The sequence below is a fragment of the Anthonomus grandis genome, chromosome 3 (genome assembly GCF_022605725.1).
Source record: "Anthonomus grandis grandis chromosome 3, icAntGran1.3, whole genome shotgun sequence".
NCBI lineage: Eukaryota > Metazoa > Arthropoda > Insecta > Coleoptera > Curculionidae > Anthonomus > Anthonomus grandis.
Window position 1 is genome coordinate 12,619,110 of NC_065548.1, and position 16,417 is coordinate 12,635,526.

The 16,417-nt window shown below is 28.0% G+C and overlaps 1 protein-coding gene across 4 annotated transcripts in view; it reads right to left on the minus strand.

The window, feature by feature from the left end:
- Nucleotides 1-16,417, minus strand: part of LOC126733777 (uncharacterized) — a 559,879-nt gene that overhangs the window by 69,834 nt on the left and 473,628 nt on the right. For all 4 annotated transcript variants that reach the window (XM_050437172.1, XM_050437171.1, XM_050437170.1 and 1 more), the window contains exon 6: nt 1,617-1,762. In XM_050437172.1, coding sequence (XP_050293129.1) covers nt 1,617-1,762 — 146 coding nt within the window. The remainder of the gene's footprint in view (nt 1-1,616; nt 1,763-16,417) is intronic.

Below are 16,417 nucleotides of genomic sequence, written 5' to 3' on the forward strand. Positions count from 1 at the left end.
TGTAAAAAAAAACGTGAAAAACATGCTGAAAAAATTTAAAGATGTCAAAAGGCATAAGTTTTTGAAAATCCTGAAAATAACACAAAATCAATGATATAAAAAAACCCGAGACTTTTAGAACACAAGTTTATTAAGAAAATATCTTCTGTCTGAGCCTATCTATATGCTCACTAAGTTTGGATAACCCTCTGCCAAACACCCTGTATAACATTTTAACGTAATTTGAATAATTTTTGGTAATTTAAGAAGACAGAAAAGAAGTCGATGATCTGAGATATGAGGTACTTTAATCACATGAAACTTTATAGAAAGATTATGCTCGTTAATTGGAAAATAACCAATTAAAGTATTATATTCTATTATAACTCTAGTAGATCTATTCACAATAATTAACGTTGAAATCATCCAAAGTAATACCATCTCAACTTTTTGTAGGAAGATTGTTATTGAAAAATACACCATAACTTAAAAAGACAGGTAGAAACCAAAAACTGAAAAATAATTTATTTTACAAATTTTAAAAATAGAAATAATTTCTAACTTAACAAAAATAGGGCGTTACAAGTATAATTTATACTTAATACTTAAAAATTCCTTAATTTAGGCAAAAAAATATAATCTGTAGTGAGACCCAATGTAAAAATAAAAACTGGTTTAAACTAGTAAAAATTACCAAAGTTTGACAGAAAATTCGAGAGAAGGAGACTATTCATAAAATTTTCATTAAATAAAGAACACACTTTAAATAAATAATATGTTTAATAAAAAATTTTAAATAAAAATATTTTTAATTCATTCATTTGATAAAAAAATCATTGGATTTTAAAAATTCGATGATTTTTCTTATAGGCATGAGAAATATTTATCTTAACAGTGATCTGATAAAAAATATTAAAAACTACAATCTTCATTACAGCTGTGATTATAGAAGCCCATGATTTAAGGCCAGGATATTTAATTTATTATTTTCTTTAAAGGCATGAAACACTTTAAAACACAAAATTATTATATGAACAAAAATATCAACCTCAAATCAGTAAAAAAATCTCCTATCACTGTGAAAAATTATATTTTAAGAATAAAAGAGAGTCTTTATCACAGTAGGGATCTTAGAAGTCTATAGAAACCAAATCAGTATTGCGCTCAAGTGAGCATAAAAAATACTTCACATAAAACTGATATTAATTAATTATAGACAGTTATAAAAGATTAGTGGGTTTCAATTATAATTTTAATTAATTAGTAACAAATTAAATATTGAGATCTTTATACTGAAATTTGTAGGATTATAAATTTACACCTACATTACACTAAGATTTTTTATTTTCAATTTCCGAAGATATTCTATCCATTTAGTGGTTATTTTGGTATGGCAAGCTTTACCCTTTGTCGCTATATTTTAGAGTATTTATAGCCCTTTCACAAAATTAACTTAAATCCAATTTCTGCCATTTAATAGGGTTCGTTTTATTTAATTTTTGAAGAAAAAATAGTGTGTTGGACAAGTCATAAGCAGGCATTAGCTTTTTGACTGAAACTTTGAAACTTGACTACAAAAAGACATTAAAAGAATTCATTAGAGACTTTAGCATACTAAAACTTATAGAATTACTTACCCTTTGAGGGACACCTTTTGTAGTAACCGCCCTGCCATGCCTGGGAGAACTGGATCCGTGTTTTTCTTTTCTATGTGCAGTCTTAAATATCCTCTGAATCCTTTGAAATGTATTTTTCTTTTTTGTTGTGTTCGCGTATCCTTGTTCTAAAATAAATTAAAAAAAAATAACCCATGAAAATCAACCCGTTGCACTCACTTAAAATAAAATGTTAATTAAGCGTAAGTTCGGTATAGTTTCCCTAAAACAAAGTTTAAATCGTTTTCTTATCAAGACATATTATTTAGTCATTCGCCTTACGTTATATAACTGGCAAAGTGTTTTCTTAAATACCTCGGGCGCGCAAGTTTCTTCGAAGAACGCTTAAGCCGAAACTTAAATGTTTCACAATGGGAATATTACAAAGTGTCGGTTTAATTAGCAATATCCATTTACTAACTTTTCGAAATTTAAACTTGTACGAGTCTACGGATACGCAAAATTACTTAAGTTTAACTGGAGGATAATGTTTGACAGCCAATAAATTTAAAATGTATTTATTATCAAAGAATGTTTGTCTTTGTTATTCTTAAATAGTTAAATAATAAGTAAGTTTGGACAATTTTTTATAGTTAATATATCCAAATTTGAATTCCTTGAACTTGAGTAGAAATGGTTAGCTACAGACGTCAACTTGCAAAAACTTATTTGGCAGATGAGTTGTACAGAGGCGTAATTAGTAAGATGTGCAGAGTTCATATAACAAGTAATTGGGTAACTGAAAAATTGAACACTATACATATTATATTGAGGATTAATATATATTATATGAGACAGGTCGTAGTGGAGAAGATGTAATTATTTATAAAATAAAAAAGAATAAGTCATAAAATTTATTTCACAAAAAAGTGCATAAATGACTATTATGTGTAAAAGACTATCAGCTCCAAAAATAAAAATAAATATATTTATAAATTATTTCTTTCTCAATAATGGTAATGATATTGATTTGAATAATTCAGCTTTTGTGAATGGAAATAGTCGACACACAAAAATAATCAACTGACTATAACCCACTTATAACACAATTATTAGATACGTACACACAAAGCACAATGACTTAAGACTACCAAAAACATTTATTTACACTATATTTAGTACACACTCTTTATTTCGATATAAAAGTCGCCCCAATCACTGTTCCGAAACATTCGCCAATTTCCTACATGTGTTCCGAGATGCTGCGAGGTATGTCTGCTGCTTGCTCCATCTTTGTCGCACCTTTGGGTCTAGGCGACGGACGAGAACACTTGGTATATTCGCGGTTGTTAAGATCGTTACAATACTTAGTGCACAATTTAGTTTCAAACCACAATATACTACATACAATTTAATAATAATATTAATAATAATAATAATAACAAAATAATAAGAAGAAGTTTATTTATCTTCTAAAATGGTTACAAATATACAAACTTTAAAGCTGACAACGCAAAAGATGAAACACCTTGTTTGTGGTAAAAAACTACACTAACAACTAAACATATAAAAAATAATTATAATGTTCTTATACAAAATAAATCGGTTTAAATCTAAAAGTATGTTAAAGTTGGGTTAGAGTTCCAGTATTCTAAACAAGATAAATAACGAATTAAATAGCTCACGAAATTTGAATTGAATGGAGGGAATGTTATGTGGGCCATTAACAAATATAGTCTCCCTGTTCTTACATTCAAAATTCTGAAATAACAAATGACAAAACTAGAGAAAATCCTAGAAGGGTTGACCTTCTTACCAAGTCGAAAAATCATCCTCCAAGATCTTCAACTCTTAGAATGACACTGCCAAGACAAGGCCAAAGATTGATCCATATCAATAATTTGCAAAAGTTTTTCATAATAATACTAACCTCCCTTAGGTTTCTAGTGCCTTAGAGAAGGTTAAAAGGTAAAAACGACTAGAAATTAATAAAAATGACACCTACAATAATGATAAAATACTTAATTTATTAACAAATAGTTGAACATTAAAGGCATAAGATATAACTTACATTAAGATACATGAAAATGGGACAAAACCTGGATTTACAAAAAACTTTAAACTACATAATGAAGACAATAGGTCAATAAGTTTTATGCCTTACACGTCCAATTATTTGTTAATTAATTAAGCATTTTATCATTATTGTAGTTACTATTTTTATTAATTTTTAGTCGTTTTAACCTTTTGACCTTGCTTGAGGCACTAGAGCTATAAGATGTATTGACAGAAATCTTTCATTTGTGTAAGTAATTTTAATACCTTTTGTAATTTAAGAACTTAAAAATTAGTTTTATTCTATATCTTATAAGTTTTCTTGGTTCTTTTATATTATCCCTGACGATGGACCTATTATATGTCCGAAACATGTCGGATTAATAGATTTTTAATAAATTTAGTGAAGGATGAGCGAAATACTCTTAGTTCCCATTAATTATATAATAATATAAAAATTAAAACCCCTGTTATATAAAACTTGTACTTTTTGTCTTCTGTTACTCCTCTTCCAACTGAGCAATTTGTGTACATATAATATAGATGCTTGAACTTGATTTATTTATTTTTTTAATTTCCTCGCTTCATGTTTGTTTATCACTATCCAACTCTCTATGGTTTATTTGCCAAAGCCCTCCAAATAGCCTCAATTTATCTTTTAAGCACTAATTAAAATAAACACATTAAGTGACTACTCCTAAAGCAGAATACATTTGCTTTATAGCAAAATATTAAAGCAGAAGGTTTTCCAGTTTCGCTCGCACGCGATCGACGTGCATTTTGATTAATAGCTCGAACCTTTGACTCCGGAATGTTTATGGACCCGTGAAATGGCTCCCTGTGCACATAATGCCTTTTGAAGCGGTTTGACATGCGACCTATATATGAAGGGTAATATTGCGCAATCATGATGTCCCTTAGGTTTTTCTATAGTTTATTTATATAGAATGGACTATTTTCAGTCAAAACCAACGAAGTTTCTGAAGTGGTCAGTTTATTGTTTAATCCAGAGGGGCACTCTTATAATTAAGAGAAAATTAAGAGACTTAATGAATTTTTCCATAGATTAAAACCCCAAAACGACTCAAAGTTTTATAGCCGAAAGTCTCGACATGATGAGAGCATCTAAAACTCCCATTTTATAGCATCTCACTTTTTTAGTTTCCTTTAAAGACTTTATTATGTTAAGAGCGGGATTAAGTACGAGAAGTCCTCAAGCGGAAATCAATAAATTTTGTGTTGGTATAGTTTTATATACCCGATAAAATATATTTTATTTATCGAGTTATCGTTTCCTTTATCTAAGACACAAACAGTGCTAGATTTGGCTCCCGAAAGCGCTTCCTCGGGCACGTTAAACTCCTTCCTTCAGATAATTGTGTTACACAGCTTCCAATTCTACTAACTTTCGACTAACGGAAACTTTTCGGTGAGTTACTGTTGTATTATTGGACCTGGTTTCCTTTTGGCCATTGCTAATTGGCTGGAAGTTGATGCACGAACTGTGTGAATAGTATATATATTGAAAAAAAGTTCAATGAAAAAAAAAATATTATAAATAGGTTTTATCAAAAGTATTATTCTTTTATGAAAAAGTTTTAATGAATTTGAACATGAAGAAATACAAAAAATAAATATAATTTATTAATATTGATTGATTAGTAAACGTAATACAGACCGATTAGGAAAACGAATTTCCAAGCTGTTTATATTGACCAATTTTTGTATACAGTCATTAGATATTATTGTTTTAAAAAATCAATAATTCAATTAAATATTGCAACAATAAAATATAATTGTTATTAATAATAAACAATGTATAAATTTTTTTTACAAAATTTTAAAAATTGTTCTTTAAATTCACAAGCAAAATTAACAAACAAAAAAAATATGTTTTTAGAGTAAAATATTTATGTAAAAAATTTCAAAAATTAAATTTGAAATTAAAATAAAGAATTACATATGTATAAAAACAGGTTAGATTTAAGCCAAAAATATAAAGTTCATAAGTACTTATTATTGTTTTCTTTTTGTAATTTCTTGCTAAATTTCAACATAATTAAGTTTTTATAAACAACAATTAATTTAACAGATTAATTATCCTTCTGTTGTTTCTCTTCTTGTGTATTTATTTGTTTACTCTTTTTTATAAATTTTTAACATTTAAAAAGGAGTTAAAGAAACGTTATTATTTAAAGTGAATTAAAATTGATCTTTCGAATCAGTTTGTTCATCTAGCACACAGTTTTCAGACATAAATGATGCGAAAATATTGTAATATCACTAATTGAGATGCCTGCATATTCAGCTATTTTATGAACTTTCATTAGTTGACGGTTATTAACAATACAACATTTTTTTATGCCACCTGTTCTAGCTACTTCAAATAGACATTCCGAGCGTGCTTCATGTTTAGTTGATATATGACTATGTTTAAATGCGTTTATTAAAAGCAAACAGCTTTAGAGTTGGCACAAAACTACTATGAGCAGCATTCAATGCAGTTTTAAACCGTAGAAATCTCTTCTTTTTTTATTATTTATTGTAATGGCTTGATCACCTGCTTCAAACGATTAGCACACGTAAACTGAACATCTGATCTTACTCTAATTTTGTAAAGATTTCCCTGAAGTGCAAAGCATTTAATCATATATATTTAAGCCCTGAGGATATCCTTTTAAAGGTCAAAACATTGACAAAATAAAAATAACTTGCTTGTCTTCGAACGCTCTATTTTTGGCATGAATCCAACCATTATCCATGAAGACATAATTTTAATTACATTCTTTATAGTGCCTCAGATTAAGATGGAGTTACAAGAACTTTGTATCTTTAGACTGAGGTAGTGATATAAGAATGAAAATTAAACCTTTTTACATTTTTATTCTTTTTTTTATTATGTCTCTATTACTAGCTAAATCATTTGAAAATTGCTTTAAAAAACCTTTAAACTTTGAAAAAACTTTTATTTAATTAAAAGATGAATTAAAATAAATACATAATATTTATAAATAAAAGAAAATATTGCATAAATTTGAAGGAATAATTGGTTTTTTTTAGCTATTAAAAAAAAAGGAATTTTTAAATTTTATTTAAAATCAAGAATCATACCCAATATGTTTTGTTGTTTTATAAAAATTAAGAGTCAAGAAAGTCCGTGAGGAGTTTACTTTTAAATTTATTTTTAAAAGTAGATGACGTTAAATTCCTTATCGAGTTTTCTATATTATTATTAAATTTAACAAACATATACGAAGAACTCCTTTAAAACACGACCGTTCTAAACTATTCATATCATGGATCTCGTTTCTATATTTTAACTTAATTTGTAAACAACTAGGAGTATTAGTTAAAATTAGTTTACGTTATGAGATGCAGTTCCCATATTTTCGAAGTCGGTAACCAACGCAATACTTTCATTCTCCGGAAAATTGGCTCCTACATTCTGATTCCAAACACGAATTGACCACATGTACGCTGCACCCTTTGCATTCGAGTTCTCGTTAGTAAATCTAAACAGGGACCATACACAAAACATGTAGAAATAAAAATCAGAAAAACTACAGGTTCACAAAGTTTTTAATAACTTAAAGTTAGTTTAGTTTTTTCTACTAGTATACAGGTTGTTATTTAAGAGTTCAATATGGCGTAGGGTCATTTTTCCTATATAGGTGGAATCTAAAATGCTTGGTTTTGAAAATACATGGTATTAAAGATGATTTATTTATTTTTTTGTTGATTTTGTGTAATTTCCTAAATAATTCCGATTTCTGAACAAACAATAATACGTGGGGGTTTTTTGACATAAAAAATTTGAACTTGTCCTTAATTTAGGTCTTACTTAGAAGGCACTATCTACATGTCTTCTATCAGCCTCATGACTTTTTGTAAAACCTTATATTATATTTTTCGTAACAGAAATTAATTCGTTATTTATTTTTACGCGAAAAAGGTATTTTATTAGATGTCGCTAAGAGCAACCGTGTTCGAAATATTTGAGATTTTAAATAGTCGACCTTAATGATTCGCGTACTCTGGAAACTTCCTGAATTATTATTAATCGTTCTACAAGAGTAACTTTTTCACGTAAAGAGAATTAAGGAATTCATTTCTTGACCAATAATATTATAATACGAAATTGTACAAGAAGTCATGTGCCTTTAAGAGCCATATAAGAAGTTGCTTAGAAATATAAGGATTTTGTGATTTCTAAATTTACAGATTAGACATATGTACATCCCTAAAGGCATTATGAATACCGAAATCGAAAATTACCAAACTTATTTCTTAATTACATTGGAGCTCTTATTTATCTCTTTATTTTTTAATTATAAGGAGAATATTTAACCTTATGACACTAAATTTTTTTGATATATTCGCATTTTTCCAGACTTTTCCGACTTTTCTTTCTTCTATTTGAAATCTTTTAATGCATCCTTTTAGTAGACTAGCATTTTACAAGCGAACCTTATCAGGTTTGGTTATTCTAAAAGTAAAATTGCACCTCAAAATTGGAAAATACTGTATTTCTTCATATATTCTTCTATTAGCTCTAAACCATCTTTACAAAGAACGAATTCTAATAGTCATCAACAGTAGGATAAGTCATAAAAGATACTATTTCTTAATTCCAGGCAGTTGAACTATCTCATTTGCCTAGAATTTCCATATTTTTATTTTTAAAGTTCAGAACGTCGGTAAAATTGTCTGAAATTTTTAATCCATGATGTTTGTAATTCCAGGCAGTTGTGGTAAGTCCCAGAATTTGTCCTAACTCCCTGGAATTTTAGAGCCTTAATTTTTTTTTTTTTTACTTTTTCTTTGGTTCCTGTTGAGCCTGAAGTTATTTCGAGATCTGTGTTTAACTGCCTGAAATTCCAAATATATTTTTTTGTAGTTGTAATTCCAGGCAATTAAGGTAATTCTTGAACGTGGTTCCAACTGCCTGCAACTTTTGATCCATAATTTTATTTTTTTATTCTCATAGCATCCTCTACAAGTAAAAGCTATATTAAGGACAAATTCAAAATTTCAAAAAAAAACAAAAATCAAAATATACCTTTGACACCTTGTATCTTGGAAACCAAGCATTTTAGACGACACATATGTATAGGCACTTTTTACCCTAAAAATACTTAAAAAATCACCCTGTGAAATATCGGACACTTATTAAATAACACCCTGAATAATGTTTTTAACTTAAAATATGATTTTATTAACAAACTATCAACGTGGCTCCTTAAACTCAAGTTCGTATTAAAGATCAAACCTAGGTTTCGCACTGATGTGGTATATGGAATATTCCCTTGGAAAATTCGAAGTTTAAATTTACCCTGAAGAAAACGGTTATTATACTTTTTACTACCAAACAGCATAATACGATTTATTTGCATTAAAATTTAAATTTTAAGATTTTGATATACTGTAAATTTTCTTAAGATCTTGGTTAATTATACTATTGACCTCCAGGGCTTGCTTGAATTCAAAACTAAAATACAATTGTAAATCATCAGCAAAAGCTTGTACCTTTTTATTTTCAATCACTTGAACAATCTTTAAGTTAACTTTTTTTAAATACTTTTATTTTTATTAAATACAATAGAGTCCAACTTTGCATTTAACACATCGTAACTGATCGTGACAAATGCTTTTAAAAAATCCAGCAATACGAGGAACGTTAAGTTTTCATTATCTATAGCTATAATTTAGTTATCAGTAAATTTAAAATTCAAAATTTGGACAATTTAAAATTGCAGTGGTAGTCCTGTGATGTTCTCGAAATCCTGCTTAAAAATCAAATGTAATATTGTTTTTTTAAAAAGTAACTTGTTACTTGCCTATGCACCACCTTCTCTTGGATTTTGTCGTAAAACTCATAATAAACTAACAGGTGTTAAATCGGTAAATGTTTCTAAATGGTATTTTTTTAAGAGGGCATATAATAGATTCCCTCCATTGTTTAAGAAACATATGTATCTAAACAGAAATATAATATGTTCATACCCGTGGAAAGAATGTTGAGGAACAATAATTCAACATGCGCAGTGCCATGTTGTCATTTCTCGGTACGTTTGATTTTATTAAATTAAAAACGGAGTTTTACTGTTTTCATGAGTCATCATTTACTGTGGCTAACTCAAAACGAAAACTATCATTTCTAAATTTATGTAAATTTTTATACATCAAGGCTGTGTTTTGACATTGCAAATTCTTTCTATTTACCACCTTAAAGAAATAATTATTTAGAGCCCTATGATTTAAATTGTAAATGAAATCCCTAGTCTTTACAAATTTTCGTGTACATTTTTCAACTTAAATGACAAAAAACTAGTTTGTGAACTGAAAACTCGACATCTATTGTACCTTTAGAAATTCATTAATTCTGAATATTTAGAAAAGTTGGATCAATTAGTGTCTGTTACCTCTGCGTGACCCTGGTAGGTTCCTCAATTAATTGTGAGAGGTCTTGGGAATTCATGCATTCTGTTAAGGGATTTAGAATATTAAACATAACAATATTGACATCATCAAGCAGCATAAATTTACCAACAGTATTATAGTACTCCAGTTCCCAACAGTAAATTTTGAAATAAGGGCAGATTTTAAAGAAAAACTATTGACTTAAAATGCCCTAATTAACTAGAATGTCGTTAATTTGAATCTGAAAAAATTCAGTTTTTGGTGATGTTCGATACCTGGGGATATCCGAATAAATTACAAATTCTAAATTTTGACAGTGGATTACGAGACAATTATGCACGCTTTCTTAATAATTTCAACAGTTTTTTTAACTTTTAGCCTCAAAAAACTGCGAAAAATTGCACTTTTGAAAATGTTCAACGTGCTCTCTCATTCCTGCAGACTTGTTTAGATTTCAATTTGTAGGATAATGCCTAGAAGTAGCCGAAAAACTGAAAAATTCCGAACTTTGATAACTGATTCTCTAAGCAATACCTTAATATATACCGGAGAGCCCTTAGCTCTTTTAAATTTGAATGTCTAAAACTGAAATTTTGAAGGATATATGTTTTAAGTTTTATATATTATATGATACTCCTTTCAATATTAACATTAAAAAAAAAATCAAGTAAATAAGAAACGTATCTTTTAAATGATGGTTTTTAATATAGTATGCATAACATAAATGGAAATTATGCAATTTTTATGTTAATTTTTTTTAATAATGGATACGCCCCCATGAAACCTATAAAGTAATTACAAACAGGCTTTATTGTATTTTAGCTTGTCACCAGATACCATAGAACTTTACTTACATTTCATATAGGCACTTTGACAAAAAAAAATACAACAGTATCTTTTAGTCGAAACCCTTAAACCAGATAATGAAATACGTACTCGATAATGCCAAACATACAATATATAATCGCAAAACTATCTACAAAGGAGGCGAAAGATCAATAATACTAAGTTAAGTTAGTCAAAGTTGGGTAACGCAAATTCGACGAACTACAAGAACACTTTAACGCAATTATGGCGTGCTAGTTAGACGGGGAAACTTCTTATGGAAAAGGGGTGGATTCAAAGTTGGAATTTCCTTAGCAGTATTACGTAGTTAGCTTGATTGATTTTGGCGGATTGGATTATTAAATTGCTGATGGATAACGTGTCGGTTAAGGTAGATAAGTTCAGAAAGTTGCTTAACAAAAATTGTTAACATTATTTTGTTTAATTAATAATGTATTTCAAGCAAGTTGTAGTACTATTTTTCTTTCTTGTAGTTGTTTTTTGGGTATTTGTAATATAATTTTTTTTTGAGTTTTTTTTAAAAGTGACTTACTTTTACTTAAAATTCTATTATCTTAAATACAAAAACCCAATAATATACTCTCTTTAAAAAGATCTCTTTTATTCGTTCTATATTTTATGGTTTGAACAGTTTAATGTTAAATAAATATTAAACTTAAAAAGCAAACCTTTTGCCAGCGAACATTGATAAATAATTCAATATTATTTTTCTTTTCGACGTATGTTCTTCGCAGCCGGGACGAATGTTTTCCGTTTTTAAAATGAAATTTTCACCTTTTGGGTTTCGTATCTGATTATCGAGGGTGAATTTACTTTACGATAACATTATAGAAAAAAAAAACAATTTTTAGGACAAACGAGAAAAGACCCTTTTACCAATTAAAGCATCTCATCAAGTCCCAAATTTACTAGTGGTATTTGACGGTATGAAAAATATACAGGCCCATGAGACGGGCATTAATCTAGCTCTAAAGGCAACTTTATAGCTTCACTTTACACCCCGAAAATTGCGCCATAAATCCCGAAGGCCTTGACAAAGATACGCTTAATTTAGTCGGACGACGGGAGCGGAAAGAAATAATTAATTTTTCAACCGTTGATTTTTACGAAAGGCTTTAAAGGGTGGCGTCAATCTTTTATAGTCTTGTTGTTTATGTTTTCTTAGTTTTCCAGAAATCCACAAATTTTATACTTCGAGTAAATAAATTACCTAACCTTGCTATATGAGAGCCCTTACATTTCCTTAAATTTGAAACTCCAAAACTGAAATTTTAAACTTGAAATTAGTAAATTTTGAAGGATCAGTATTTGGAATTTCATATATACAATACTATGAATATTTTAGAAGAAATAAATCAATTAAATAAGAAATATGTCTTTGAAATCATGATTTTCAATATAGTATGCATAACATAAATGGATACTGTGCTGTGTTTATTTTAAACTTTATATGAAAGCCTTAATCAAATAGGTTATATATTGATGCGGTAATAATTGCATTGACGGACATAAAAAATATTTATGATTTATATTTAAATAATGTTTTACTTGTAAGTAGATATTCTGTATGTACTTTATAACATGCAGTCATGAGAAATAATTCACAGTTATCTGGTTCACAGTTATCTGGAACTTACCTTTAAAATTTTTTTGTTTCTTAAAGCGATGAAGATATAGGGTAAGCAATAATGCACTTTTCTTATAAAGATCCTTTTAAAAAATTCTATTTTATTAATAACGTTTATTCAATTTATTTATTAATTATTTTTTATTGAAATATTTTTACGTTTAATAGTTTTCGAGGTATTTGAGTGTTTACATGTGTACGTTTTAACAGAAAAAATAATTGCTGTTACTGAGTTTTAGCTGGCACAATATTTATAATATGTGTAAATTATGTGGATAACTTTATGTTAACGTCTTACGTTTAACGCCTTAAAACTTTGGCTTATGACTTTTCTGAATATTATATTACCATCTATATAAGTGGTAAAAGTTTTGATCATTATCCAAGCCAATTGGAACATAGGTTAAAGTTACAATAAGTGAAACAATAATGGTGAATGGAAAGTAATTTTTTTCCCTATATTAAACGAGTTACTTATTACCACAAGTTCAATTGAGACTATATGACGAACATATGAATCAATATTATTGTAATGATTTTAAAGTTGTGTTTTTATAATATATTTTATTCTAAATTTTATATTAATATTTGGAGGTATTTAAATGGTAAAAATTAAAGTTATAGACTATTGAGGGATGGAATAATAATAGCTTTATAATAATATAAAAAAAGTATATTTTCTTAGGATACTATTTAGCGTCATTTGTAGGTAGGTATCATGTAAACAATGTTCTATGATATGAAAAGAAAATTGTACAAATTTATGATTAAATTGGATGTGCAATGCATGTACTATGTCATTTATGCTAAAATTATGTTCTAAAGAAAAAAATATATTAAAAGTGTTTGTATATTTAATAGAAATATTGTGCTTGTGTGTAATTTATTTCTATAAATTAATTTTAAGAAAATTATTTTTGATCTCTATTCTACCAACCACACCATATTCAGACCTAATTAACTTAACTAAATTTCCATTTTGACAGGGACAATTTACTGAAAATTCGGTTTAGATTCTATAGTATTAATCAGAAAAATATAATTTATTTAGCTTTTCTATTTATATTTATTTATATATACATTTATTTATATTTTTTTTACTACCCCGTTTTTTTTTCTATGATATTTACGAATAATGAAATCATTATAATTATTCCATTTGAATTGTTCTAGCCTTGAAGACGGTCTATAGAAGGCAAAAACCTCTTATATCTAAAGCTCTTGGATTTAATCTTCATTGCTAAGAGGGGATCATTACGTCCATCAAACATAATTTTCTCACGATGGTACATAAATCTTGGTTTATTTCAGTTTCTCTTAAATTTTTTTCCTTTTCTACTGCATGCCAGATCATCTTAACTGTGTATGTTTATTACATAACTGGGTTAACAAACATTCGAATTTCTAACTTCAGAATGGCATACTCCCTTTGAAACTTTTTTTAAACAATCGTTTCTTTAGACATTTACGTCAAAGCCTTAGTCTCTCAGTCTCTCAGTTCTGTTTCACTTAAAATTTTCCAAATTAACTTTTTCCTTCTTGTATATATTATGCGAACTGCGACTGTATTATTAAGATAACCTCTTAAGAATACTTTATTTATTAATTCTAGAACTCCACAGGTCCAATATTCTTCTAACACTAAAATTAAACAGGAGAACTCTAGTGAAATGACAGAGAGAACTAAAGGTCTGGATGTAAAAATATTTAATTTATTAACTAGAATTATAAAGATAAGTTTAAGGTCCACAAATAGCAACCACACAGCAGAAAAAAAAGAGGGTAATAAAACAGCCCACATCCGCCAAATAGACGTACTCCATATTAAAAACGGAAAATATAAACCCACGGAGGTTTTAATTTAAATTTTCCAAATCGAGAAACCGGTAAAAATAAAAGCAGCAAAGTGTTGATTAATGCACGCGACCGGCAGCTGGTTGCGGTTACACCGTAGCCGTTGTGTATGTCTCGCATATCGGCATCCACAACGCGGTAAAAAAGCAATTAACGAATATGTATATATATATGTATGTACAAAAGTGCAGACGTGGCAATTTTAACCAAGCCGAGATTTTTTTGCTACTGCTACTCTTTAATAATTTCTACGGTACATGGGCGTATCAGCTGTAAACTGAGTTTTTACATGTCTGTTTTATTGGGCCTAACATCTTAAGAAATATCTACGATAGAAGACAAACTTTTTAAAAAATTTAAAAGTTTTTTTCTTAAATGAAACTATCCTCAGGAGTAGAAGACAAGACCTCATATTTTTTTTTATTTCGACTTGGTCTCAAGCTTTCGCAGCTAATAGGAAAAAATGTATACAATGCTTACTTTTATAGCTCATGAATAACAGTTGTATAAGTCTACATTTTTCTTAACCGATGTAAAATATTAAAATATATTATTTTAAGCATAACTTAAAAGGATACGGTGATTGCTTCTATTTTTTTTTATATAAAAGTTCTAGCAGTAATGATTATATATTATGTTGTATTTATTTTGTGTAAACGGAAAACGCAACAGTAAAAAAATACATTTTGTGATGTTATATAAATAACTTATAACTAAATATTAAATATAGAAATATGTAATTGGTATTTTAGGGTAACATATAAATTCATCTTATTGATGTAATTAATATATGATTAATATTTCTTTTGAGAACCAGTGGATTATTTTATCGTAAACGTGTCGTGCTTGTACTAGATCTTCCTGAGAATCAGAAAGGGAAATGATTACAATGATTTCTCTTTTACTCTAATTTGACCACAAAAGAATATAAATATTTACTTTAAAAATAAGAATAAATCAGGAGAATCAAATAAATTAAAAATGTAAATAAATTAGTTCGTTTTTTACTTTGTTTTAAGTCATGAACATTCATAAGAAAAAAAAATTAACTATAAAGTAACTAATAAAAATTAAGACGAAAATATAATGAATATAAAATATTTCGTTCCATGATATTTAATATGCAAATCATATATTAAAGGATGCTTACGTCGTAGTTTGTTATAAAGGACATAATAGCGTATGGTAAAAATACCAATGGTACAAATCTAAATTTACTTTTCCTAATAGAAAGAAAGTAATATATAGGTATAATATTACAATATATTTTAGGGCTAAAACAATCTATTATGCATAACTTAAAAGGATATTTTTTTGCATAAGAGTTTTAATGAGGTAATTCAAATCATATTAGCAAGGTGCTTATTGTTCAAAAAACGATAATAAGAAGCATGTATAAACTTTCCCCGATAATTTCTTGCTTGCAAATCTGTCTTTATCCAAGGAAAAAATTTACCAATCTGCATCTCTATCTATCTAAGGATATTCTAATTTACCCTTTCAATGTCTACAAAAACTTTAATTATTTAAAAAAGTGAGTAGTAAATGCCTATCATTTCATATGATTTTTACATTCCAATTCCTAGGTTAACTTATGCCGCTTAAGAAGATAGATATCTCCTTAGTATCCTTAGACAGAGAGTCTCATTAAGATGTTTGATCATTTACTTACACATATCAAGGAAAGAAAATTATTGACAACCTTTAGATCAGTCCATAGAGGGCTACTATCCATAAAACCATATCATTTGCTACAGGAATAACTTTCATCAAGATTTTAGGAGACCAACTTTGTTTTTTATTATATCTAATTGGTAGTTTTGACACTTCTCTTAAAGTCTATTTTTAGTTCTATTTTAGAAGCTTAATTTGCCTTTTAGTATAATAAGAATTTATCTGTTTGTCTAAACCTATTTTTTATATTTAATTTTACTGACGATTCCATTATAGGTAGCACAATATTGGACAATGTCTATTATGGAAATACATATTTGAATTAAATATAATTAAACTATATGAAAGATAAGACGTATTATTTATT